We start from the raw sequence: 27458 nt of genomic DNA, 5'->3' as shown, positions 1-27458 counted from the left end.
TCGTTGTGAAAAAAACAAAAATGTTGTGTGACTAAAAAACAAAAATGTTGTGTGACTTAACTCGTAGGAAAAAAAAATTTGGGAGACAAACTTCAGAACAATCTTATGAAAGTTATTGGAGCAATGCATTTTGGGCAATGGTGTTCCATCCTGCCATTTTTTTGTGTCCCACATTTATTTATATATATAAACATTTAAAAAACATGTTAACAACCCAATATTGTTAATCAACCAGGTTGTCATCAAAATACTTATAATATAACAATAGCCTTATTTTGTATTTATTTATGCTGTTTTCTATGCTTGTTTTCGCTTAATACTTTTGGATACTGGTGCTATTTCAGATTTTATGAGGGTTGCCAGATTGGAGTAAAAAGCTATATTTGTAATGTTTGTTTTGTAGTATCGATGAAAGTATTTGATTGGGGAAGGGGGATACATTTTCATGATGGGAAATGTGGGGAAACATTTTGTTTGGTTTAAATTCCCATGGTGCAACTGCATGGTATTTTCATCGATAACTAGTCTGGACTATGATCAATTAAGCCATATCAATGCAGTTAAACAGGTTAATGTAAAATAATGAATTATGTTGGCTTACACTTATGGCACTACATGATGATTATTACGGTCGTATCAATCATGTTATATACTTAGGCTATTGTAACAAGGCATATGCCAGCATTGTAGGACTACTGCCTCTGCCCAGAGGCCTACTAGGCTTTCATGGCAATGCTGTTAGAGCTCACTTTGCCACGTATGAGCCCTGGTTAGAGTCCCTGTTGCAGTTGTCACTTTCTTCCGCTACACTGGTGGCAGCGTTGGAATCACGTCCCGCTCATGTCTAGTTATGTGATCTAGTAGTAAGCATTCTGTTTTTCCAGCGTCGTGTTGGGTGTAATCACATGAATATATCTAGTGAACAATAGATAAGCAACAATGGGAGTGATGGATAGAACTAGTCACTACAGGTGTGATCAAGCCTTACATTAAAGTTGCCTAAATCTGAATGGAAAGTGCTTTTCCCTGACCAGTTATTCAGGTGAAAATCCTCTGTGACCAGACATTTCCATAAGTTAACTTACCAGTCTGGACCCAAAACAAGCACATTCTACAATTTTACAAACAACCTGTTTAAAGTGTTATTACAACCATGGTGTTCTGTTGTTATTGAAGCATATACATCTAATAACCTGACAATGATCCACATCATATGGGCAGACAAATAATGTGTGTTATGCAGAAAAACACAGCTATTATTTTCTTAAGGATGCAAAGCAGTAATATGAATCACTGTTGATCCATCCTGTTCTGATCTAATGAGATGGTTGTAGGATTTCTTACGGCCTAGAATCAAGGCCTTTCCCAGTCATGAAGGACGAAGCTAGGCCTCTCTTGGTCCTCATTGGAGAAGACTGAACTCAAGTTAGGGGTTATGTGTCAGACTCTCCTATACCACTGCCCAACATGTTATGCCCCAGAGGTTGGAAATAAACCCTTTTTAAGCTGATATAACATGTATCATTATTAAAGGACTGTGAAACCCAAAGCCAAATGACTTCAGACTTAGCATTTCACATACTTATTTATGGAGAGAAATTGTTGTTTTATAACAGGTACTGTTAATTTATTTACAGTAGTGGGTTGATTAATTATTGCTTTCAGTGGAAATGCAGAATATGTATAAACATGCCAAATATACCAAAAGCTAAATGAATCAGAGATTTATAACTATTTAACCATGTTAATAATTGCTGAAACGTGCAAACTACAAACATTTAATGGAGCCAAAATTACACAATTTTCTTCATAATTCATTCAACACAAGACTCCACTTTTTCATGTACATTACACAATTTTTTTCATAATTAATTTTATACAAAGCTATGTCGAATTTTATGAAGGTTGCCAGATTTGAGAAGAGGTATCGATGAAGGTATTTGATTGGGGAATGGGGATACATTTTTATAATGCGAAATTGTAATGCACACACAGGCACACAAACACTTACATACATATACACACACTCACTTTGTTGGTACTCAAGTAATAGCCGACTTTTGACTTTTGTATTAATGATTTTTAATAGAATATTTGTATCTAGTTGTCATGTACTGTACTTATTATCTTTAACTGGTTTAAATATGAAATGCGTTATGAAGAAAATTGTGGGGCCTACTGTTACCTACAAGAAAAAAGGGCCTTTCTCACTACAAATGCAGTGTCCCAAAGTATTAAGCTAAAACAAGCATATAAACAGTATTGGCGTTAATAAAAATAATTTTAAAAAACGATTATACTACTATTATATTCTAATTGTTTCGGTGACAATCTGGTTGATTTACAATATTGGGTTGTTAACGCATTAATTTTTGTATATATAAATAAATGGGGGATACAAAAATAGCAGTGGTGAACACCATTGCCCGTCATGCATTGCTCTAATAACTTTCAAAAGATTGTTCCAAAGTTTGCCCCGAAAAAATGTATTTTCCTATGAATGAAGTCGCACAAAAATCTGTCTTTTCACAGTAATTGAGCTACGTAAAACGCGCAGAAACGCACAAAATCTGCTGAAATAATTTTTTTTTTACATATTTGCACGAAATGAGTGTGAGATTGTGTTGCAATGAGAGGCAATAGAGTGATTGAACTAATTGAAAGTCTGGTTTTAATCACCTTGCGTTTCATATCTTGCCACTTGACTCTTGCCACTTGACTTGTATTGTTGGTAATTCAAAATGTTTATACTTTATAATTCTTTCACACAATGTTGTATGCATGTTTATAGAAAGAAAAGTATATTTCCATATTAGTATGAAGCTGTTGTGCCATGTGGTGTAATGGATCGTGATGAACGGATATCAAAAACGTCAGACAAATTGACCTTCAATGAGGACAGCACCCATTCCCACATTCAATATTATCAAAGGAAAAGGCAAGTGCAGCATCCCAAAAAAATGTCTCAGGTTGATGTATTTCAATACTCCAGCAAAGTTAAGGTTTCATCTCCTTCAAGTTGGTGGCAGCTCAGCTGTCACTAGTTTTGGGGTTACAAAGCACTTCCTTTTAACAGTGTACTGTAGGTGCTCATGCATGTTCATTAGAGCCATACCGTTAAGAGGCGTACGAGACATAATGTTTAGAGAGAGACATGACAGACAATGTTGAGTACAGCTCTACTTATTAATTATTCATATGAACCATAGGTCTTGTTGTCAAATCCGAATTACTTCGTCTATTCAGATGTTTAATTTCATGGAACTCTGCCGAGTGTCAATTCCACCAAACCTCAGATTATGAATTTCCTGAGTAAGCCACCCTTATCTAATTCATTATGAGAGAAGTTGACATGACAAAAACAAGTTTTTCTATCCCATAATTTCGAAATTAATTAATTACCATCAATTCTGTCTGGAAAGTAAAAAACAAACATTCCTATGTAGACGGACCGTAATTTAGCTGTAAATGTTACGGTTCTGCTATCAACTCCACCCGGGCTGCACAGAATGGATCGATGGAAATTTACACCAGTTCGAAGTGCAGGTAAAGGTGTGTGTCAGCCTCAGGAAAACTTTACAAGATAGCGACACAGAGAAAAATAGCAGCGATAAGAAGCAGATTGATTGCATTACATTATCCTGTGTAATGACACCAAATTACACACAATTCTCAAGACCATTATACGAGTCATGACCAACACAACGACTTTTGGGGGGTTATAGCACTCTTAACATGTGCTTTGAGAAATTGTTAAAATCAACAACTTTTTGACTTAGGACATAAAAAAAAGGAAAAAAAAGAAGATAGTTTGATACAATTGTTCAAAGTTACAATATAAATATATTTATTTTTGATCAGTCTTGTCGATGATATGTAGACCTACAATGATATATATGGCTGGATATGAAGTGGATATGACTAAAACGAGTAATTCGAGCCCATCATTTTGAAATAAAATAATTCCCCTCAATTCTGCCTGGAAAGTTAAAAAAAACAAGCATTATCATCATCAGATAAACTTGTCATTGGAGGAGACAGTATTGTATGTAGACAGACTGGGATGTATCTGTAACTGTTACGGTTCTGCTATCAACTCCACCCGGGCTGCACAGAATGGATCGATGGAAATTTACACCAGTTCGAAGTGCAGGTAAAGGTGTGTGTCAGCCTCAGGAAAACTTTACAAGATAGCGACACAGAGAGAAATAGCAGCGATGACACCAAATGACCCCCAAAAGGCGTTGGGTAATGACACCAGATGACACACACGTCTGAAGACGTGTCATGACCAACACAACGCCTTTTGGGGTCAAAGCCCTCTTAACATTAGCTTTTAGAAATGGTTAAAATCAACATATTTTTGGCATAGGACATTTAAATAAAACAAATAAAAAAAGATAGTTTGATGCAATAGTTAGATAGATATAGGAATTTTAGTTTAAATCAGCTGTCTAATACAAGGCTGGAAAAGAAACCGACATTATGTAAAGTTACAATAGAAATATAGTTATTTTTGATCAGCCATGTTTTTTTATTTGTTTTATTTAAACCTTTATTTAACTAGGTTCTTAATTTGTGCGCGGCTGTATGGGACTCCCAATCACTGCCGGTTGTCATACAGCCTTGTGGATGACATATAGGCCTACAATCATTTATTTGCTTGGATTAATGCATACTTATAAAGAAAACGTGTATACAATTAGGAATTGTCTAAGTAATTCAATGCAGTCCTAGTTTATAAACATTATCCTACTGACACGACGTGGGGCGTAACATAGGCATAATGGAAACATTATTTGCAGACCAATTATAGTAGGTTTGCTCTGTCCTCTGGTCATATAATGATCAACCACGAGTATTGATACTACACTGACAGTAAGGGAGGTATAATTATTGGCAGGCAATACCACTGTATCAGACATGATATAATCAACATCTTGTTAACCAATATGCTAAGCAATGTTGATATATTTTCATATGGATACAAAATTATCATAATATCAGGCCACATTTTGCTCTTATATCAACCAACTCTTCCATATTAGCCTGGTTCATTTGTTTAGTTCTCCCCGTTCTACAGGTCACCGAACCTGCCCGATGATGTAGGCTTACTATGATGTGTAGGCCGTCATTGTAAATAAGAATTTGTTCTTAACTGACTTGACTAGTTAAATAAAGGTTAAATAAAATAAATAAATAAAAATGATGTTCAGCTGCACCTGCTTGTTGGCCTGGTCAATCATTCTGCGTCTGGAGCGTTTGAACTATGTTTTTCTGTTTAATTTAATGACAACCACAGAAGTGAACACAGTTGATACGATAAATGCTGTAATGAATAATATATGATATTGAATATACAATATTATTATAATTACAATGTGTTATTATTATTATAATTATTATTATTAGTAGTAGTAGTGTAATTATTATCACAAGTATACCATCCCTCTTCTTTCACCAAAGTCTTAATACAACAGAGTCCAAAGTTCATGAAAGTTTTGTTGCTGATAAGGCAGAGCCAATAAAAGCAACAGCGCTCCAGTGTAAACACTGTCAGGTCTACCTGCTTCAGTTCGTCAGTGCAGCCCTCTTCTGACGATTTGCATAAAGTCCCCATCAGCCAGCCCACTAATTACCATGTTTTATATTCCCTGCCCTCTGAAAGCATCATGGCAAATTATATCACTCTCCTCAAATGGGAAGTGAACCAGCTTCTCTGAGCAGGTGTCAGGAGTAGGACATTCACATTAACACTGGAGCACGAGAGGAAGAGAGATCGAACTTTTTTTTTGTACTTTCTAGTTTTTATTCTCCCCAGCCTCCCTTTTAGTTCAGAATTTAACTTTTTTTTAATGTTCTCGAAAATGGTGTCCAAGTTGACATCTCTCCAACAGGAGCTCTTGAGCGCCTTGTTAGATTCCGGAGTTACCAAAGATGTTCTGATCCAAGCGTTGGACGATATGGATCCTAGCCCGAATGGCTTTGGAGTTAAGTTGGAGAATCTACACATGTCTCCGCCAAGTTCTAAAATCAACGGAAATGATTCGGATTCGAAGCCGGTATTTCTAACGTTGAGCAACGGGCACGGTAAGGGCAAACTGTCGGGAGACGAGGGGTCCGAGGACGGAGATGATTTCGATACCCCACCGATACTAAAAGAACTCCAGTCGCTTAACACGGAGGAAGCAGCGGAGCAGAGGGCAGAAGTTGACCGAATATTAGCGTAAGTGGATACAACTTTAAATGTTTAATTGCATACATTTAGGACTGTTCAACAAAAAATATGTTATTATGGATATGCCTACTTATTTTAGACTTTGCTGTAATTTCAGTGTCTTTAAACGTTTCTATATTTATTTATATTTACAACGACTGCCTAACGGGGAACAGTGGGTTAACTGCCTTGTTCAGGGGAAGAACGACAGATTGTTACTTTGTCAGATACTGTTCCAACGCTCTAACCACTCTAACCGCTACCTTCCGCCCAAGAATTGTATCTGCATCGTGTCTGTATTTTAGAATGCTGACAAAACTCCTGTAAAAACACATTTTAATTTAAATGTAAAGCGCAAGGCAATATGTTCCCAGTGTTTACAAATTTAAAATAATGCGCCAGTAGTACTTTCACGTTCTAGTTACTAATTATCCACACGGGTTATTATTTATTTACCTTAGCAAAATATCAACTAAACGAGATCTATTTATTATTAACTTACTCGATCTCTCTCACTTAGATTATATATGGCAGTGCAAGAAGAGAAAGTGAATTCACACCCACGCATTTGTTTATTATGCAGGATTAAATGTTGCACTAGATATAGGCTCTAATAATAATAAGAAGAATATTCTGGTGAAATATTGCAACACTTCTTGAAGCAAATATTATTATGTTTTATGAATGTAGTCTATAAAGGACTTAATCTTTGTATATGTTGTTATTGTCTTAATTTATCTTCTAAAATACATTTATAAATGTTCATTCATTACGCTAGTAACATGATCAAGTGGCCGGCAGAAAATCTAAACTAACCCACGTGTAGTTAAGTTATTATTAATTGTATTCTATAAATCATCAACTGAAAGATACACAGTGTCGTATGATTAGAGTGAATGGAGATCTGGTTATTCATTGTCGAATGTTATAAACCAACATCTAAACCAATATATAAACCCGCAGACTTAACTCTCCAAAACAAACAGTTGTGTGTAGATTTGCAAAAATTACCCATGTGAAGTCAAAACTTAATCTGAGATGACTGTGACGGTAGGATAAATGTAAGTGTTATTTTACTGTAATATTTTAAAGCACGCTGCGCATATATTCTAGGCCTTTTAAGTTGTTTTGATATATAGATTTTTTTTTTAATCGACATAAAGCCTATTGAGCTGTCATCCTTGGGCGCAATTGTGCAATTGTTTATAGTTGATATAATTGAAACATTGGAATAATTCAGAGGATTTTAGCCCATGTGTAAGTGTATTCTTCGATAATTGAATGCAATTTTGGATGGAAGCCTTGAATTGATACATTCAATTTATTATCAATGTATTATCAATTTCCTATGTTTAAGCAAACAACATGATCTTATTCAACCAAATCACCTATTTATTTATTTGATTCATACTCGATTCTGGGATTATTTAGTCTGGATTTGATTAGGCCTACGGGCCTATTGTCCAAATGGGAAAATGTGTAGACTATAACGTCAGTGTGTGTCAGACTCAGATGACATAAAATACTGTGCTTCTAAACCAATGTACCCTAGGCCTATCCTATTGGTGCTTAGTTTAGATTATATGATAGCCTAATTTAGTAGCATTTGTAATATATTTCTGTATCATATATCCTTAGTATCTCACATCTGCTATGAAATATTGACATTTCAAAAACTGTGGAAAATGTATAAACCAAGGTCTAGGATTTTGATTTTCAAATGCATCAGTGTCGCCTCAGCTACAGTCATAACACTGAATTGAAAATAGGCCTGATTCGGAGTATTTTCAGGTTTCTGAACGTATTATGAGTTCACCGGTGGTGGAAACAGTACCCAATTGTCATTCTTGAGTAAAAGTAAAGATACCTTAATAGAAAATTACTCAAGTACACTCCAACACTCAGACATAATTTACACACAAGCATGTGTGATTAGTGAGTCCGCCAGATCATAGGCAGTATAGGGATGACCAGGGATGTTCTCTTGATAAGATCGTTGATTGGACCATTTTTCTGTCCTGCTAAGCATTCAAAATGTAACGAGTACTTTTAGTTGTCAGGGAAAATGTATGGAGTAAAAAGTACATTATTTCCTTTATGAATGTAGTAGAACTAAAAGTTGTCAAAAATATAAATAGTAAAGTACAGAGACCCCCCAAAACGACTAAAGTAGTACTTTAAAGTATTTTTAGTTAAGTAATACACCACTTGAAGTCATCCAGGCGATTTACACCAGCTCAGTAAAATCCGTAACCTTTGGAAATATTTACATACTATTGAATACAATGATTAATGGTCGTTTATTAGGGTACTTAACAATTGTCCCAACCCCCCAAAAATTGGGGCCTTGCAAAACAGGGATAACGTAGAAGAAGTCCGAGAGCAATACGAATAGAATAAACCAAGGGAAATGAATGTTCGTGCTGTATCTTGGTACTGAAGCAAGGTTAGGAATGTATTTGGCCAATGAATAATACATTAGATTAGCAGGGCTATTAGTATGAGTGTTATGGTGTATACTGGTCTATAGCCTAGCCTATAGCCTAGGAGTTGGTGCTAATTTAGCACCAACACCTATAGGCCATTATACACACAACACTATTAGGCTACTAATAGAACGAATAACATGTATTTAGCAAGGTGATTCGAAAATTGTTTTATGTGTGTTTTATGTAACCGCAGTGAGGACCCGTGGCGTGCCGCTCGCATAATTAAAGGCTACATGCAACAGCACAACATACCACAGCGCGAGGTGGTGGACGTAACCGGACTAAATCAGTCTCACCTCTCACAGCACCTCAACAAAGGCACGCCCATGAAAACTCAGAAGCGAGCGGCGCTCTACACCTGGTATGTCAGGAAACAGCGGGAAGTTCTCAGACGTAAGTTAATATTTGAGTTTCTCACAAAGTCTTTGATACAGTTCGAGTCACAGAGGTGTGTTGGCCTGGGCGTCATAATACTAATGGCCACCCACAAGACAATTTGCGTGAAAATAAATGTCATATTTCGGCTCTACATATGGTCAGTATCATATTCTAGTAAGCCTATGCCTCAAATGTGCCTGATTTATCATTAGGACCTAGGCTACATATTGTGAAATTGTCCCTCATTAAATTATGCCTGATTTCTTCTTATTGTCTTATTGATTTATTTTGTCTCTATTCCAGCCAATACAATGTTTTTATGTGACATGAGATGCATCAAATGTACCTTGTTCTTATTTTCCAGAATTCAACCAGGCAGTGCAAGGTTCTGTCAACAACATGACTGACAAAGGCAGTCAGGATCAGGTGCTGTTTTTCTTCCCAGAGTTCAACCCTCCTGGTCAGGGTATGGGGCAGCAAGGGGAGGAGGTGGGCTCTGAACCTTCCTGCAAGAAAATGAGACGGAACCGTTTCAAATGGGGGCCTGCATCCCAACAGATCCTCTACCAGGCCTATGAAAGACAGAAGAACCCCAGCAAAGAGGAGCGAGAGGCTCTGGTGGAGGAGTGCAACAGGTGAGTGGAGGACGCTTTGGAGAATGAGAAAGTTACACCTTTTGGGCCGCGTCCCAAATGCCACCCTATTTCCTATTTAGTGCACTGATGCCAATATGGCTCTGGTCAAAAGTAATGCACTATATAGGGAATAGGGTGCCATTTGGGAAAAAGTGACACAACTTTGTTCTTCCTTTCAATAATTGAATGTTTGGCACATCTTATTTGATACTAACTCCATTATTACAGCAGCATATGGCCCTAGCTTAGAATGATCTTGACAGGGTTGAATGTCTCTCGTTGTTTACTGTATCCAACTATCATTCCAATGCAACTACCATTATATTTCCCCTTTGTTCTTTTCCATTTTATTCCATTGATACTATTTAAATCTCTCCTCCTATAGGGCTGAGTGTCTCCAGAGAGGGGTGTCTCCGTCTAAAGCTCATGGGCTGGGCTCTAACCTGGTCACTGAGGTACGGGTCTATAACTGGTTTGCCAACCGGCGTAAGGAGGAGGCCTTCCGTCAGAAGCTGGCAATGGACGCCTACCCCATACCCATCCACAGCATGAACCCTCTCCTGTCTCACAGCCACAGCTCTCCACACCACCACAGCTCCCAGACCAGCGCATCCCCCCCTAGTAAGATGCAAGGTAGCGTCTCCACACCACATGCATACCACAGTACATTACTCTGCTATTATATCTAATATAATACTACACACAATCATGGAATCATAAAAAATGTGGGCTTTCCTCTTTCTGTACCTGTCCCAGCCATGATCTGAGTGCATTTAATCACTATGGTATCCTGATCAGGGACATGTCTTTGACAGTTAGAAGAACAATGGTTGGCAAAATAATTGGATGATTTTATTTTCATCCCCAAGCAAGAGTGAAAAGAGGGAGAGAAAAATGATTGATGAGATCAGGGAGAGAGAAGAGAGAGGGCAAGTGATCAATAAGAGTCACTGAGGGAGCTGAGCAAATGTCATTGTTATTCTGATATTTGACAACACACTGAGAACAATCCACATTGTACCTGCAATCTCCACTCCAAAGTCAGCAGGCAGGCAGGCAGGCAGGAGCAGGAGAGTGGCACAAAGTGCAGCAGTCCTGTGACAGGCCAGGGTCAGGGCAGGGTCACGTAGGGATTCAGCGCTAGTTGAACCTATAACCACTACTTCCACATTCACTCTATAAGCATAAGGTCGGTCGGTCAATGGTGACTTTTTGGGGAATCAACAAAGTTCCTGAAGTTGTAAAGAGGAAATCCAACAAACTGACCGTTAAACATCATAATGCTGTTTGCACTCAGTGCAATTTAGCCATCTACCGGCGTCTATAAGAGATAAAATGGAGCTGATATCTTGGCACAGCATTATCCTCAGTGCCATCGCTCACCTCCATAAAAGCAATGATTGGAGAGACTCAATCAAAGCCCCTTGTCATTCTTTCAAGTTAGAACACGAGGTCAACTCTCTAGAAAAACAAACCGTTTGCCTCGGGTTGCTCTTTTACCTTTGGTTATACTGGGCCCATTAGCCCATGCTCTGTTTGCTTGTGGTTTTTACCAGCACACCTGACCAAGCATTGACCTCAGGTTTCAAATTGAGGAGCTAGGTTCAATGATAGGCTTGTGTGGAGGGGAGAGAGAAGGGGCTGGTTGTAGAGGGATAGGTTAAGGGTCAGAAGCGGAAGGTACTTTGCTCCCCTTAGCCCTCGGTTGCCTGCTTACAAGGTGTCCTGCCGGTGTGCTGCCAACAGCATCAGCTGTTTTTCAGTGTCAGCCACTGGCCTGACAATAGCACCCCAGCAGGTTGCCTCATCGCGTTGCTAGGCCACGGCCTGTGTTATGCATGCTTAATGGACAGTTAAAATCCTTGGCTACTACATCTCCCAGTCCTTTGATAAGTGGCTCCCCTGACTTCTCCTCTCTATACCCCAGCCTGGCAGGGGTCCCTATTGTCTGTGGCGTATTGGAAGACTGCAGTGACTGTAACCTAGGTTCATTTATCACTGCTGGGCCTTGGGGAGGGGCTATTTTAAAGCCTCCCCCTCACCTTTATAGGGCGTCAGTATAGTGGCCGAGGGAGGCTGGGGCTGGGCGCTCTGCAGACCAGAGCAGCAGGAGCTGTCCTCTGGGGTATTGGCTCTTTTCTGGCCAGACAGGACTGATGACCCCTTGTGCTCCAGCCTATAGTGAGATGTGGGTAGCCCCCTCCTTCAGCGCCACTACAACAGTTATGTGAGGGAGGTCACTATCAGGTCACATCAAGGAAAACCTCTTACTCCTGGAGTTTTCATTGATTCTCTTACTTCTGTTGATAAGGGTGAGTTAACTTGATTGGTCACAATGGTAGAAACAGTCAAATAGTATTTTTTGGGGAAAGATGAGGTTATTCTACAGTCAGTGTTTGGTAAAAGACCAAACCAAAACAAATGTATAAATAGATATCTTCTGTTACTAGTCACGTGTTAATACATACATGTAATAGGTGATTCACATACACTGTTGGTCTAATCAAACTGTTTCATCAGCTGAATGATCCATGTGTCTGAGGCCATAACACTTTTAGGGCCATTGTGTCCCCTTGGATCGTTCATTTAACCATACAACCTGCGTTTTTATTGAGAATAGGCAATTGGAATTGAACCCTTTTCTAAACGAAACAGATGCCAATACGTGTGTGTTTGTGTGTGTGTGTCACCATACGTTATGGGAAAGGATGTCACGACCATACTGTTATGTTGTGTATAATTGTTATGATTCTTTCTTTGAGAGTGAATCTGGAAATAAGTAGAGGGCGCTCAACCAATGTGAGTCGAGGTGCAGCCCAAAAATGTGATAATCATTGAAAAGGAAAAGGCGCTACGCTCGCTCACCATTAAAAACTCATTGTTTTATTTTAAGCTAAAAGATGAACGGGTCAGCCACTTTGAGGGTGAATCTGAAAGCTAAGCTTAGGGAGCAGTTTCATACATCTCTCAGCAAAGTATAGAGGTGGGCGGCTTTTCTTTTTTGCTGCTACTTCTGTGTCAATAATATTGAGTGTGTTGTCCAGAGTTCTAAATAGGCCCTCCCTTTATGTTGACCTGCATCAAAGCTGAGATAAAGACGTTGACGTGCCAATCAACCCAGATAATTCAGCAACAGTAGCATCTTTTTCACCAGAATGTGCTAAGAGATTGAATTGAACCCCTGATAACCTGCTGATATTTCATTTTTTTAGCATATTCCCTCGTCTCACACGGCAAAGCCTGCTGATTCAGGAATCTCCCACCTAATCTGACACACTGGAAAGGTTTTAGCTGTAAGATTAAGACGGCAGTGAGGGGAGTGTGGCTCAATACCTGGTAGACTGGTGTAATGGGCACGTTCTATTCATTTGGTAATCCTCTGAAAACAGTGTTATTTAATTTAATAACAGTGAGAGTAAAACCCCATATTATAGGAGGGAAAAATGGTGAGCAGGTTGTGTTGCCTCAATGCCTTGTGTCACCCAAGGCTATGTGGGAGTTTGCCTGGCCAAGGGATAGAGATGCAAGGCCTGCCTACTGCCTGGCCCTGCTCTGACCACTGGGAGCCCCAGCCTGGTCAGAGAGGTACCAAGGCCTGCTACGTCCTACAGAGACCCGGGAGGTCTCTCATATGCACCGAAGCTTCAATGACCAGTGCCTGGGGATGGGAAGAGGGGCTTTGATATTACATGGGTCACACAGAGCACTGAAGCCTTTTAAACCTGCTGTAACTCCCTGCTGCCTACGCTATCACTCCCCTTCACAGGGTTCTCACCCTCCCCCTGGTCTACTTCTAGTCTCCCCTGGTCCAGTGCTCAGTGTGCTTGGTATTGTGGTTGATTTAGCTCAAGCCATATTTCAGCTGAGAATTTGGTGATAGAGAGGAGCTAGCAAACTTTTTTTAGGATGTAAATAAGAGTGGATGTAGGACACAGTCTGAAACTGGCCAAATGTCATGCAGCTAGAAAGTACAGTAGTTGTTTAAATTTTGGGTTGTTTTTGTCTCTAATATAACGTTATTTTGAGGAAGAAAGATTTCTTAATCTCAAGCTATATTGACAGCATCTTTATAATATCCCAATAACAAACTGGGGGTGCATAGGTTGGTATGTGGACACCGCTGGCCACCCCACTGGTGTCCCAGAAATGGAGCCCTCCTCCTCCTTCCAAATGACCAATTGCCTCAGACAGACTAGACAACGGAAGCTTTCCTGACTGGGATTGGGGTTCCCTGCAGCCAGAATTACTGCCTGACACAGGAAAACAAAGCTGGCCTGAATAGCACCTCTCTCCCCTTGACACTTTACAGGATGTCCAGCTTGGAGATAAATGCCTGTTTATGAGTCCTCTGCCATTGTGAGGGTATGGGGGTCATGGGCCTGATGGAGTGCGTTATTGTTATGTAGCGGTGTTAACAAGTGCTGTGGGGTTGCTAGTGTGATGTTCTAGACAATATGAGGTCTGTATGTGGTTCTCTTGTGGTCTGCCTGGACAGACTGGACAACATGTTTGTTGTTAGTGGATGAAATACAGTCAAGATGAAAATTGTAAATTCTCTGGTCTGATTTAGTCGTATTTCCCAGGCAGTAAAGCATGTTTTTACTAAGGTAAACTTTATTTTGAGTGAGATACGGTCTCCCATTCTTTTATGGCAGACATATGATGCTTGGTGTCTCCTGTCTGTGACTGTCTGTAGCTGTTTGGGACTGTCGGTGGCTGTCTGGGACTGTCTGGGACTGTCTGTGTCTGTTTGGGACTGTCTGGCTGTCTGGGACTGTCTGTGACTATCTGGGACTGTGACAGACAGGGCACTCAGTGTGACATGCGTGGGTCAGGGACAGAGGGCACAGGGAAGATCTGGGATCTGAGAGTAAACACTGTCACAGTGGTTTTGTCCCAAATGGCACCCTATTCCCTACATAGTGCACTACTATATGCCCTGGTCTAAAGTAGGGCACTATATAGGGAATATGGTGCCATTTAGGACTGGCCCAGTGTCACAACCCACTGCTCTGCTCTGCAGGGGGGAGGGAGGGAGACTCTGTGTGAGACTGAGACTACAGGATAAGAATGTGTTTGACATTGGTTGTAAATGTGTAATGTTTGCTCTGTTGGTATCAAAGGGGGCCAGGCAAACATCTATTTGATAGGAGGAGAGCAGCATTCCTTTGGCCCCCGGTGGCCAATGGAGGTGGGAGACAACAAGGGGTCTAGACACGGGATTAAGAGATGGGTCATTCAATGATGTCACAGAATTCAGTGACTAAGTGTTTGGAGAGTGGAAGGATAGGTGAGAACATAACAGGGTTCTCTATTGATGACATACTGCACATAGAAGGCATTTCTTCACTTCCATACCTTTACCTGGGCACAGAGGGATCCTTTCCATGCTGGGTAGGAATCACTGTGCTGCCATATTTATAGACCTATCCAAGGCCTTTGATACTGTCGACCCTCCCCTACTCATTCAAAGGTTGTCTAAAATGGGCCTCGACTAGGCGTATTACAAGTGGTTTGGGAACTATCTGTCAGACAAGACACAATGTGTGCTTTCTGATGGTGTCAAGTTACCTCGATATTACAAAAGGTGTCCGGCAGGAGTCTATTTTTTGACCTGTCCTCTTTTCTATTTGTATAAATAATATTGGTCTATCTGAAAAAGCCTGTAACATCGATCTGTATGCAGATGACACTATTGCCCCTATGGCTGACCAGGCTATGTTGGAGCTGCAATGCTTTGATTTAAGATTGGTACGTAGTGCGGGAAAAACTAAATGTTTGCTGCTTTATAATTCTCATAGAAATATTTCAGATGCTTACACATTTATGCAATGGATGATTCTTTCATCAAGCAGATTCCCGCCTATAAATACAGTGCCTTGCGAAAGTATTCGGCCCCCTTGAACTTTGCGACCTTTTGCCACATTTCAGGCTTCAAACATAAAGATATAAAACTGCATTTTCTTGTGAAGAATCAACAACAAGTGGGACACAAATCATGAAGTGGAACGACATTTATTGGATATTTCAAACTTTTTTAACAAATCAAAAACTGAAAAATTGGGCGTGCAAAATTATTCAGCCCCCTTAAGTTAATACTTTGTAGCGTCACCTTTTGCTGCGATTACAGCTGTAAGTCGCTTGGGGTATGTCTCTATCAGTTTTGCACATCGAGAGACTGACATTTTTTCCCATTCCTCCTTGCAAAACAGCTCGAGCTCAGTGAGGTTGGATGGAGAGCATTTGTGAACAGCAGTTTTCAGTTCTTTCCACAGATTCTCGATTGGATTCAGATCTGGACTGTGACTTGGCCATTCTAACACCTGGATATGTTTATTTTTGAACCATTCCATTGTAGATTTTGCTTTATGTTTTGGATCATTGTCTTGTTGGAAGACAAATCTCCGTCCCAGTCTCAGGTCTTTTGCAGACTCCATCAGGTTTTCTTCCAGAATGGTCCTGTATTTGGCTCCATCCATCTTCCCATCAATTTTAACCATCTTCCCTGTCCCTGCTGAAGAAAAGCAGGCCCAAACCATGATGCTGCCACCACCATGTTTGACAGTGGGGATGGTGTGTTCAGTGTGATGAGCTGTGTTGCTTTTACGCCAAACATAACGTTTTGCATTGTTGCCAAAAAGTTCAATTTTGGTTTCATCTGACCAGAGCACCTTCTTCCACATGTTTGGTGTGTCTCCCAGGTGGCTTGTGGCAAACTTTAAACGACACTTTTTATGGATATCTTTAAGAAATGGCTTTCTTCTTGCCACTCTTCCATAAAGGCCAGATTTGTGCAATATACGACTGATTGTTGTCCTATGGACAGAGTCTCCCACCTCAGCTGTAGATCTCTGCAGTTCATCCAGAGTGATCATGGGCCTCTTGGCTGCATCTCTGATCAGTCTTCTCCTTGTATGAGCTGAAAGTTTAGAGGGACGGCCAGGTCTTGGTAGATTTGCAGTGGTCTGATACTCCTTCCATTTCAATATTATTGCTTGCACAGTGCTCCTTGGGATGTTTAAAGCGGCTTTAAACTTCTTCACAACAGTATCTCGGACCTGCCTGGTGTGTTCCTTGTTCTTCATGATGCTCTCTGCGCTTTTAACGGACCTCTGAGACTATCACAGTGCAGGTGCATTTATACGGAGACTTGATTACACACAGGTGGATTGTATTTATCATCATTAGTCATTTAGGTCAACATTGGATCATTCAGAGATCCTCACTGAACTTCTGGAGAGAGTTTGCTGCACTGAAAGTAAAGGGGCTGAATAATTTTGCACACCCAATTTTTCAGTTTTTGATTTGTTAAAAAAGTTTGAAATATCCAATAAATGTCGTTCCACTTCATGATTGTGTCCCACTTGTTGTTGATTCTTCACAAAAAAATACAGTTTTATATCTTTATGTTTGAAGCCTGAAATGTGGCAAAAGGTCGCAAAGTTCAAGGGGGCCGAATACTTTCGCAAGGCACTGTATATGGCCTTTTGGATTGACAATAATTTTACATTCATAAAACATACGGATGAGCTAGTTATAAAGTTGAGATTTACAGTAGGCTTATTTTATAGAAATAGATCATGTCTCTCTCTTTACAGCAGGAAGCAGATTGTACAGTCAACTTTACATGCCCGTCCTTGACTATGGTGACACCATTTATCGGAATGTCGCAGCCACGACTCTTAAACCTTTGGATGCCGTCTATCATAGCGCCCTTCGCTTTATCACAGGTGACAGTTTTAATACGCATCACTGCATCCTGTATCAAAAGGTTGGCCCGTCCTTATTAAAGTCCCGTAGATCACTTCATTACTCCCTTTTTGTTTACAAAGCTCAACTGCACAAGCTTCCGACCTACCTCACTTCACTGTTAAAATAACAAAATATGAGACACCATACCGGTTCACAGGGATGGTTATGTACTGATCTAGGTAAATCTGCCTTCAGGTTTTGTGCCCCCCCCACTACAAAACTCCCTGCATTTTGACTCTCTGGTGCCTCTATGGCAGTTTAGGACTTTAATGTTGAATGAATGTAATGAGAATTACAAATGTTTGGATTGAATGTAAATAATTGTATTTGTGGTGTTTGAAGCTGTAGTGTTGATTTTCTAAAAAACAATGGTGCTTGAGTTCATAAAGTCTAGGACTGGGGTTGTGGGGGACTGGTGTACGGTGTATTGTACTCACTAAATGGCCTTGGCTGAGCTGGGCTGATAGCACCAGTGGAGGGGTCAGTGTGTTTGTTTGCTCTCCCTGTTTGAGTCAAAGAGCAGGTGAGTCTGATGGGTTGGAGCACCTGCTGACATAGCACACTTAGTCATACTGAGAGGCCTGCTACCGTCTCTCTACCCTATATACTGTTATCCTGTGTAACACAGATGTTGTTAGGTCAAGAAATAAACTCTCAATCTAACAATCTGTCAATTTCTCTCACTCTTTACCTCCCTCCCTCCAGTGCGGTACAGCCAACAGGGACCCAGTGAGGTCAGCTCCTCGACGACCATCAGCCACCATGGCAGCATGTCGACCAGCCAGTCGGTGTTACAGCAGGTGTCTCCGGGTGGCTTGGACCCCAGCCACAGTCTGCTGTCACCTGATGCCAAGATGGTGAGTAACACACCTGGGCCCTCCTGGTCTCTGATTAGATAAGGACCAGGGCTGCGTTTAACATGAGGTCCGTTCCAAATGGCACCCTATTCCCTCTGTACTGCATTACTTATGCCCTATATAGTGTACCATAGTGCTCTGGGCAAAGGTAGTGCACTATATAAGGCAATAGGGTATAATTTGGTACGCAACCATAGACATATAAAGCAGGTCCCGGAGCCAGACTGCCATGGAACAGTCTGTACGTAACAACAGTTAGAGCATTGTGCTTCTCTCTGTGGAAAGTGCAGATAGGCAGGCATGCGGCAGGCCTTGGCTCAGGCCATACAGAACGCCTTCACCACTAAAGTGAACCGGGTAGGTCCAGAGCTGAGCCGATAAACCTGACAAAGAAACATCCTGCATTATGCGCTTATTGATTAAATGCCCTGTAAAAAGTAGCGGAGATTGGAGCGCTCAGCACTGCTTGCTCTGCCAGGGAAATGACGACAGCGCTTGATTATGTTCAATGTTTTTTCTACCTTGGAAAAGGGAGCGCGAGGGGAGAAACTCAGCCCTCTGCCCTAGTCCAATATTTGATGGGTGAAAATGAAACTTGACAGTACAGTACATGCAGAAACTAACTCTTGAACGCTGGTGCCAAAAAACAATTATATTGTATTCTTAGTATCAGAATAATAACGAGTTTATGACACTAACCAGATTTGCCATGTTTAAATCGAACAAAGTTGAAAATAAACCTTTTTATTTAGTGAGAGATCCTTGATGATTCATAGTACATTTGTCATCCTCTCCTGTCAGTAGGATGTTAGTTTTTCGTAGGGAGGGCAGGTCAGTATAGTGTGGAACAGGTCAGAGCAGACAGGTTGTTATCTATGGGTACCGTACAGATGACTGTCTGAGTCCCAAATGGAACCCTATTCCCTCTACAGTGCACTACTTTTGACCAGGGCCCATAGTGCACTATATAGGGAACAGAGTGTCATTTGAGATACATCCACTGTCTGACCATCCCCTCCTCTCAGAGTAGTTGGCAGGGAATATGAAAACATACTCGCGTGCGTGAACACACACACACCCCCGTGCACACACATGCATACACACTACTACTTTCAGTCTGTGCTTTTACACATTATCATCAGATTTCTTATTTTTTATTGTCTTCCTTCTCAGGATTTGCTCGGTGTAGATGACTGGAGTTACACAAACACAGTGTTACGCAAACACAGTGTTACACAAACACAGTTATACAAACACAGTGTCACACAAACACAGTGTTACACAAACACAGTGTCACACAAACACAGTGTTACGCAAACACAGTGTTACATAAACACAGTTACACAAACACAGTGTCACACAAACACAGTGTTACGCAAACACAGTGTTACACAAACACAGTTACACAAACACAGTGTTACACAAACACAGAGTTACACAAACACAGTGTCACACAAACACAGTGTTACACAAACACAGTGTCACACAAACACAGTGTTACACAAACACAGTGTTACACAAATACAGTGTTACACAAACACAGTGTAACACAAATACAGTGTTACACAAACACAGTGTTACACAAACACAGTGTCACACAAACACAGTGTTACACAAACACAGTGTCACACAAACACAGTGTCACACAAACACAGTGTTACACAAACACAGTGTTACACAAATACAGTGTTACACAAACACAGTGTCACACAAACACAGTGTTACACAAACACAGTGTCACATCCTCTCACAGTGTTACACAAACACAGTGTCACACAAACACAGTGTTACACAAACACAGTGTTACACAAACACAGCAGAACTAACACAACATTTATCTGTGTGAGCTGCATTGCTGAGAACATCTGGTTTCACTTCTACAGTGATTTACTATACTCTATACCCTGATTTAACCATCCTTATATCAGTTAGCATGTTAGATTTAGGATATTGTCAGTACATGACTTCATTCTTGGTCCAGAATGGTATCACTAAGTTTCTTAGTGTGTCTCTCTCTCTAGATGTCTGCGTCAGGTGGAGGCCTGCCACCTGTGAGCACGCTGACCAACATCCACAGCTCCCACCATACACACCAGCAGACACAAAACCTCATCATGCCTCTCTCTGGAGTCATGACCATTGCACAAAGTGAGTCAACCAATCAACCAACCAGCCAGCGCTTTGCATTTCCCATATTCTCCTCTGTTTACATTCTTGTATTATTTTCTTGTGCGTTCGTATGAACACAATGGTTGAGCTCCAATGGCACCCAAATCACTTTTGACCAATAGGGGTCAAAATAATGCACTATATAGGGAATATAGTCATGCTTTTATTGTCATGCTTTTGACATGAGCCAAATCACTGAGGTTCTATTTGTTGTAGGTCTGAACACGTCGCAGTCCCAGTCGGTGCCAGTGATCAACAGCGTGGCAGGGAGCCTTGCAGCTCTGCAGCCGGTGCAGTTCTCCCAGCAGCTCCACAGTCCCCACCAGCATGGCCTGATGCAGCAGTCCCCCAGCCAGCAGCCTTTCATGGCCACCGTGACTCACTCACACAGTCAGTACCTGCCTCTTAGTAAGCACTAAACAATTGCTAATGCCATGTCATAGATGGGATATAATGGAGATTTACCCTGGTCCCAGATACTTTTTCACTCATTGACATGCTTTGTTTAGCATGACAATTCCATAAGGAGTTGACAAGAGTGCAGAAACTGCCATCCAGGCTACTGCTAATATGCAATTGGCTTGAAACTCAATTTCAGTATGTACAGATGTAGCCTAATCCTAATCCTAATCCTAACCCTAATGCTAACCCATTAATAAAGGCGAATCTATTGGGTTAAAATTAACAATGAGACGTTCTCTCTATGTCTTTGTCTATGGCAGTGTACCCTCACAAGCAGGAGCCCACGCAATATTCCCACCAGTCACGGTTTCCCTCAGCCATGGTGGTGACAGACGCCAACAGCCTCAGTACTCTCAGCTCCATGTCATCCAGCAAACAAGTCAGTCACTAACATGCTTCAGTCTCACCTGACACAGGCCACAATCAGCCCCCCCCCCCCTCTACCCTGGCCCTGACTCAGTCAATACAGTCTCCTCTCTCTGTCTGTCCTCAGTGTCTGTCCTCAGTGTCTGTGCTCAGTGTTTGTCCTCAGTCTCTGATATTTCACCTCTCTGTGTATTAGAGCATGTACATATATAATGGGAGGAATAATCCCTTTTGCTGCTCTTTGAGATATGTTTGCACAAGTTACTGTATTTAAACTAAAACGTTTGTGAAATATAGGTGGTTGGAAATGTAAGTTGTAAAGCTTGAAAATCAATTCTGAGCTTGCAGAGGTTAGGCTATGTACTGTATCTTGTGCAAACCTCCCATTAGAGATCGGCTTGATTCATTTCTTTATCTACTAACACACCAAATCTTCCTCACAGCCGACACACAACCCCCTCCCCGAACTGAGCACTCACTAACAGTAGGCTGATAGACTAGGTTAGATACAGTAGGCTGATAGACTAGGTTAGATACAGTAGGCTGATAGACTAGGATAGATACAGTAGGGCTGTGTCTCATATGGCACCTTATTGCCTATATAGTGCACCATAGGGCTCTGGATAAAAGTAGTGCACTATGTAGGGAATAGGGTGCCCTTTAGATTGGACACTAGGTCTGTGTGTTGTGATTGTTTGTTGACTTGTTTAATCCCTCTTACATTAGGATTCTACCGTAAACAAGATGGTGCAACTGGGGGGTCTCTCCTGGGTAAATACTATTTTCTAAGTACGGTCACTTAATAAAGTCCCTTAGTTTTAGCCCGAGTGCCAGTCTGTTTGTGCCATCATGCCAACTCTATTTGTCTTGAAAATGACAGCAATGGAGTTGGCAAGAACACAAACCGATCTGGTACCAGGCAAACTTAGTTTAACTGCACTGGCTCAGTGAATTCACCCCAATGTGATGTGTTGTTGTCCCAAAGCCAAGGTCATTCAACTGAATATTTGTGTGCAATATACCATATTTTGCGTTATAAATGTCTGCGCTTTAGATTACTATATAGGCATAAATAAATGTTTATACAGACTGATACAGGAACCTTAATTCATGTAATCCATCATTTTACGCATCTAAAGTCAATGAATGGCAATATGAGATCAGACTTATTGAATAATACAATCTTTATTTATTCACATAATGGTTTCACAGCTAATGTTTTTGTGAGGCTCTGGCTTTGATGCTGGGTTTGACCCTAGTCCTCAGTTCACTCTGCTTTTGTCTGAGCATGTGGACCACAAATCTCAATCATTGGCCCAAGGAGTCGGGTGTATGGATACTCCTCAGAATTCCTATTTCCTTTGAAAGGCCGGACCAATCAATCACCCGTGCCCTCATCCTGAACGGCATTTGATTAATGATGCCTCCTTTCGCTTTCCTCTCCATTGGGGAGAAAGAGGGATGGTCGCTCCCTGGCCTGGCAAGACCTAGTGCCCTGATCAGGAAATGAACCCCACTGTTAATCAAAGTTCAGGAGGCTTGTGTCCTGCTACTTACTTCCCTCCTATGGGGGTTGATGGTGGGGGAGTATAGGGTGAGGGTGGGGGTGTTTTTTGTTGTAATTACAGCTCTTCCCCTTTCCTACATCTCCCTGGTCCCAGTGATCGCTCTAGCCTGAAATGCCTTCCTCTGTGCTTTGCTTTCACACGCTCAATTTCCCACGCTGCCTGAGACAGAGCACTCTATGCTGCCCGGCCGCAGCACTGTCACTGCTCATTGGGTGGCAGGCTGAAGTGCTGAGATGTCTCGCTCAGAGCAACATTCTGGCAGATGCTCCGATTGGCTTGAAAGCAAACTGTCCCCTTATTAGAGTGGTTTTGGAAAGATACTGACCGGGGGCTTTTGGTTTGATATGTATGTAGAACCCATCGCTCTACAGTGTTGAGTAACGAGACCTAAGACAGTCATCATTAATGTTTTTTCAGAGCATTGAAAATAAACCTAAACATATTGGTGTCTAGCTTTGAGCTCTGATGATATCATGGTATATTTGTAGCTTTATAGGTGGAGCAGCATTTAAACAAGCCAGCGTTTGGACAGCAGGCTCCTCCAGGCTGCCTCTCAGGTCTTTATTTGGACTGGGTGGTGTAGAGAGGCCAGTGGGCTCTTCTCATGACATGACCAACATGCTCAGACTTTATAACTCTCTTGTTTGCTGAGGACACCCCTCCCACCCCATGTTAAACTCACCTCCACTTAGGGTTAGACTGTGGTCTGAGCAGCTGGCCTCCACCTTTATCAGGTAGGGCTGTTTGCTGGCCAGAGGGTCACGCCAGGGTCAACTGCCTCCACCCTGTGAGCGAAAGGAAAACATGAATTCCACAAACAATCTCCAAAAGGCCATTTGAATGGAACCAAGGCTTTTCAGTGAAGTGGAAGAAGGATGTGGAATGTATTTGGTCAGGTGTGGTGTAGGTAGGCAGTAGGCCATAGGGCTGATAAATCTGCTGTAGCCGTTTACATCCAATCTGAATCTGACACCATGGGGAAATGGGACCTATTATCATGACCATACATCTTAAATACATCCTCACCAGAAACTGTTTCTTGTGTTATTGAATAGGTTTTCTTAATTTGTTTGTGTGATATACTCACTCTGACGTTTTTTTCCCTCTCTCTCGGTCTCTCTTTTTGCAGTGTCCTCTTCAAGCCTGGTGAGAGTACACACCTGACTTCCTTGGTGCCTAGCAACAGGAGCACATTTTTCCACCCACTCACTGTGGTAACCATGACAACTCCTAATAACTGGCAACAGCGCACTGGACGATGAGTCAGTCAACAAATCCAGAGTGGCGGTGGCGGAGGGCGAGAGGAGAGGAGGAGTGAGAGAAGGGGAGAGAAATGCACATTGCAGGTTTTGCGTTAATAGACACCTAAATGAAGGGAGGAGAAACTGGATTTCCCCTGACATACAACAAGGATGTATGATTTGTCACTACAAACACAATCTTGAGAAAACATTATTCATTTCTCTATCTTTTCATTGAAAATGTGTGCAAATGACGAGTGATCGCTTCTATGTGGCCAATCATTTGTGACATTATCAAGGAACAAAACAAATGGATCTTCACATTATGCCACATGCTGTGGTATGTAAGAATAGGACTGGTGGAGTGGATGTCCATGAAGAACTAACATGTTACTGTGATCTGATGTGGAAAGATGAAGGCGTATGGAGGCTGGGGTGAGAAGACACAATCTGCCTCAGTCGGCCCAGCTATGTTGGGCTGTGGTGGGGATGGACTGTATGGGGGACTGGGTGATTCCCTCTGGCATTGGGCCCGGACTCATGATGGGCAGATCTGAATAATCTGATCCCCACTATACTGTATATTATCAACGGCAATGCACAACCATCAGAACTACTGGATGACAATCATATTAACTTTGTCCTGAGCAACTGTATAGGTTTTTGTAGATAGATATTTCATATATGTACATGCCTGTTCTGTTTGAAGGAGTCTTCCATGTTTGCTTTTCATTATGTGATTTTCTGTACTGAACAGTCAATAGTGCAGATAATTATAACTTTGTTCATGTGTCTAAAGGATTTCAACATTTGTCATTCCCAAACACGGGGGAAATATAATAGACAATATATTTGTATTTTTTATTTGGTTCCAATTGTAAACTGTGATTGAAAGATATGACAATCTTTAGAACTAAAGGACTATGCAATGTGCATAGAAGTGCATATGAAGTGCATATGAAGTGCATATGAAGCCTCAGAAGACTGAAACGTGTACAGTACTCCACAAACAGAAGACCAAGGGATTTCTGAGATGCACCATTACTCTATGAACTTAGTGCCCCTCATGTTGTTTCTGTTGTCAGAGCTGCCCGCAACACGACACAAAACAATAAACCAAAATGTTAAATTATTTAAAAAAGATATATGTGTACAGTAGATACTGTATATAAAGTAGTCAGAAATTCAGTTGGACACTTTGGGTGTTTTTCTTTCACCCATTTCCCATGTTTCGTTCTGAAGAGAGAGTCAGTGTGCTATGATATCATAAACAAAGTCTGCCCTGTGGGCGTGTTGACTCACATATTCACTGTATGCCTTCAAACCCATTTATAGGGTTTGTCCCAAATGGCACCCTATTCCCTATATAGTACACTACCCTTGGTTAAAACGTAGTGCACTATATAGGGAATAGGGTGCCATTTAGGATGCACACATTGTCCCAATCCTAGGGTGGCCCATGCCTGCCTGCCTAGGAGACCTCTCTCTAACTGATGTTTGCTCATAGGGTTCAGGTGAATTTCAGGAATGGGACTTTAGCCCTCCCAGGCTCCCTCCCCTCTCCTCCCACTTCCTCATTCCCAACGTTTCCTAATTTAAAGACACATATGGAATTGGACCCTTTTTTATTATTCTCCTTTATAAATCATAAAAGCCCCTCCCCGTGACAATGACAATATTTACAGGTATTTGCAAGCAAAACAGTGATATGAGTCTTGTAATTTGTGAATGGGTGGAAGATGAAAGCATCTATTGTTGTGACAGCAACCAATGTAATCAGGCTGGATTCCTCAGAGGTTGAGACATGTTATGGAGAGTTGGATACTCAGCCGCACTTAGTTACTTATGAAATCCCAATCCACCAGAGAGTTCCAGAAAAACAAGCACAGGGTACAAACAATCAGGTTTTTATAATGAACATTTGTATAGTCTGCATTTGACTGCGTGTTTTCTGAATAATTATTTTACTTCACATTTTCTAAATTGAAGTCATACCCTCTCCACCTCCATATTTTGGTTGGCACATACTGTACAGACTCCCTTTCAATAGGTCACTATCTTGTTATTACTTGTACTACCTTGTTTCAATCTGAACATACCCACTGCCATCTAATCAGAGGGCATGCATGTCCACTTTTAACTGTAGATGACAGGCAAAGACAAGTTATTTTCTCTTTGACGTATTTTTGTATAAAATGGAAATCAATCTTTTAAAATCATTATTTATACTTTCTGAGAAAATGTTGATATTCAAGTAAAGCTTTTTTTCAAAATGAATGAATTAGTGTTGGTCAGTGTTTTCTGTTTTTGTGTGTCTTAACAGAAAGGTTATATTTGTTGATGACATAATAACCCACTGGGCACAAACGTCAGTTCAATGTCTAGTTTTGATTTACATTTGGTTGAGTTGTCAACTAACCTCAATTCAACGTGAAATCCCCAAACAATTTCACCGATGTCATTGGATTTAGCATAAAAGTTGGGTGAAAAAAAGACTAAATTCCCTTAAGTTAACGACTTTTCTCTAATCCAATCAGTTTTCCATGTTGATTCAATGTCATTGAATTTTCTTGTTCAAATGACGTGGAAAAAGGTTGATTCAACCAGTTTTTGCCCAGTGGGAGGAGTGGTTGACAGATTTAGCAATAGATTGATTCTTCCTCCCTTGCAACATGTATACTTAATCATGACTCATGAGGGACCTTGAGGTAAATGGTTATCACCCTAACCTAAGCACAACATTTCCTGGCGTTTTACAACATTAACGTCCTGAGTGTTACCTTTTCACCTGACTGTTTCCTTATGAGAAGTGTGAAAGGAATGTATTCCTATCGACTAGATGACCCCACACCCCTCATGCCTTTGCAAATCATGTTTATTCAAGCTATCTGATCGACACACTGAATCCCCAGGTGTATACATTGTCCCTGTGTGTGTGTCTGTGTGTGTGTGTGTGTGTCTGTGTGTGCGTTCCTTGTCAGTAGGAGCAATGTGTAACACAATGCACATAACCCTTGAAGCAATGAGCCCTGTTGGTCAATTTCTGTGTTTATTGGCCCTCTACAAAGATGTGTTGTATTTCTATGTGATAAGATGACAGCGCCCTCTACAAAGATCTGTTGTATTTCTATGTGATAAGACAACGGCGTCTTTGAAGTTTGTAAATCTAAAGTGCGTGTTCAATTTCCAACAGGAAGGCACCTACACCAAGCAATCTAGAAAGTTCATGTCAACTACCATGATGTGTTCTAAACTTTAGTGTGTATAGGCATCATCAGTATGTTTCTTGTGATCTGAGCAAACCCATGAACACGTCCCCTTATT

At 41.1% G+C, this 27458-nt stretch overlaps 1 protein-coding gene across 4 annotated transcripts; it reads left to right on the top strand.

The window, feature by feature from the left end:
- Nucleotides 1–5687: 5687 nt before the first annotated feature.
- Nucleotides 5688–26411, top strand: LOC139383034 (hepatocyte nuclear factor 1-beta-A-like). 4 transcript variants are annotated; one of them, XR_011628683.1, is made up of 11 exons: nucleotides 5688–6226; nucleotides 8900–9099; nucleotides 9449–9719; nucleotides 10105–10340; nucleotides 18177–18328; nucleotides 20350–20476; nucleotides 20714–20905; nucleotides 21220–21338; nucleotides 22052–22096; nucleotides 24023–25445; nucleotides 25549–26407. XR_011628683.1 is itself a non-coding variant. In XM_071127328.1 (10 exons), exons 1-10 carry the CDS (start codon nucleotides 5856–5858, stop codon nucleotides 24041–24043), a joined length of 1734 nt encoding a protein of 577 aa, XP_070983429.1. In that variant the 5' UTR covers nucleotides 5688–5855; the 3' UTR covers nucleotides 24044–26411. The 4 variants fall into 4 exon arrangements, 3 of the variants coding, with proteins under 3 accessions (XP_070983429.1, XP_070983430.1, XP_070983428.1); XM_071127328.1 differs by having other exon boundaries at nucleotides 24023–26411; XM_071127329.1 differs by lacking the exon at nucleotides 25549–26407 and having other exon boundaries at nucleotides 5718–6226; nucleotides 20714–20887; nucleotides 24023–24183.
- The last annotated feature ends 1047 nt before the right edge of the window (nucleotides 26412–27458 follow it).

Source organism: Oncorhynchus clarkii, chromosome 24 (assembly GCF_045791955.1).
Source record: "Oncorhynchus clarkii lewisi isolate Uvic-CL-2024 chromosome 24, UVic_Ocla_1.0, whole genome shotgun sequence".
Classification (NCBI taxonomy): Eukaryota; Metazoa; Chordata; class Actinopteri; order Salmoniformes; family Salmonidae; genus Oncorhynchus; species Oncorhynchus clarkii.
This window is presented reverse-complemented; position numbering and strand designations above follow the sequence as displayed.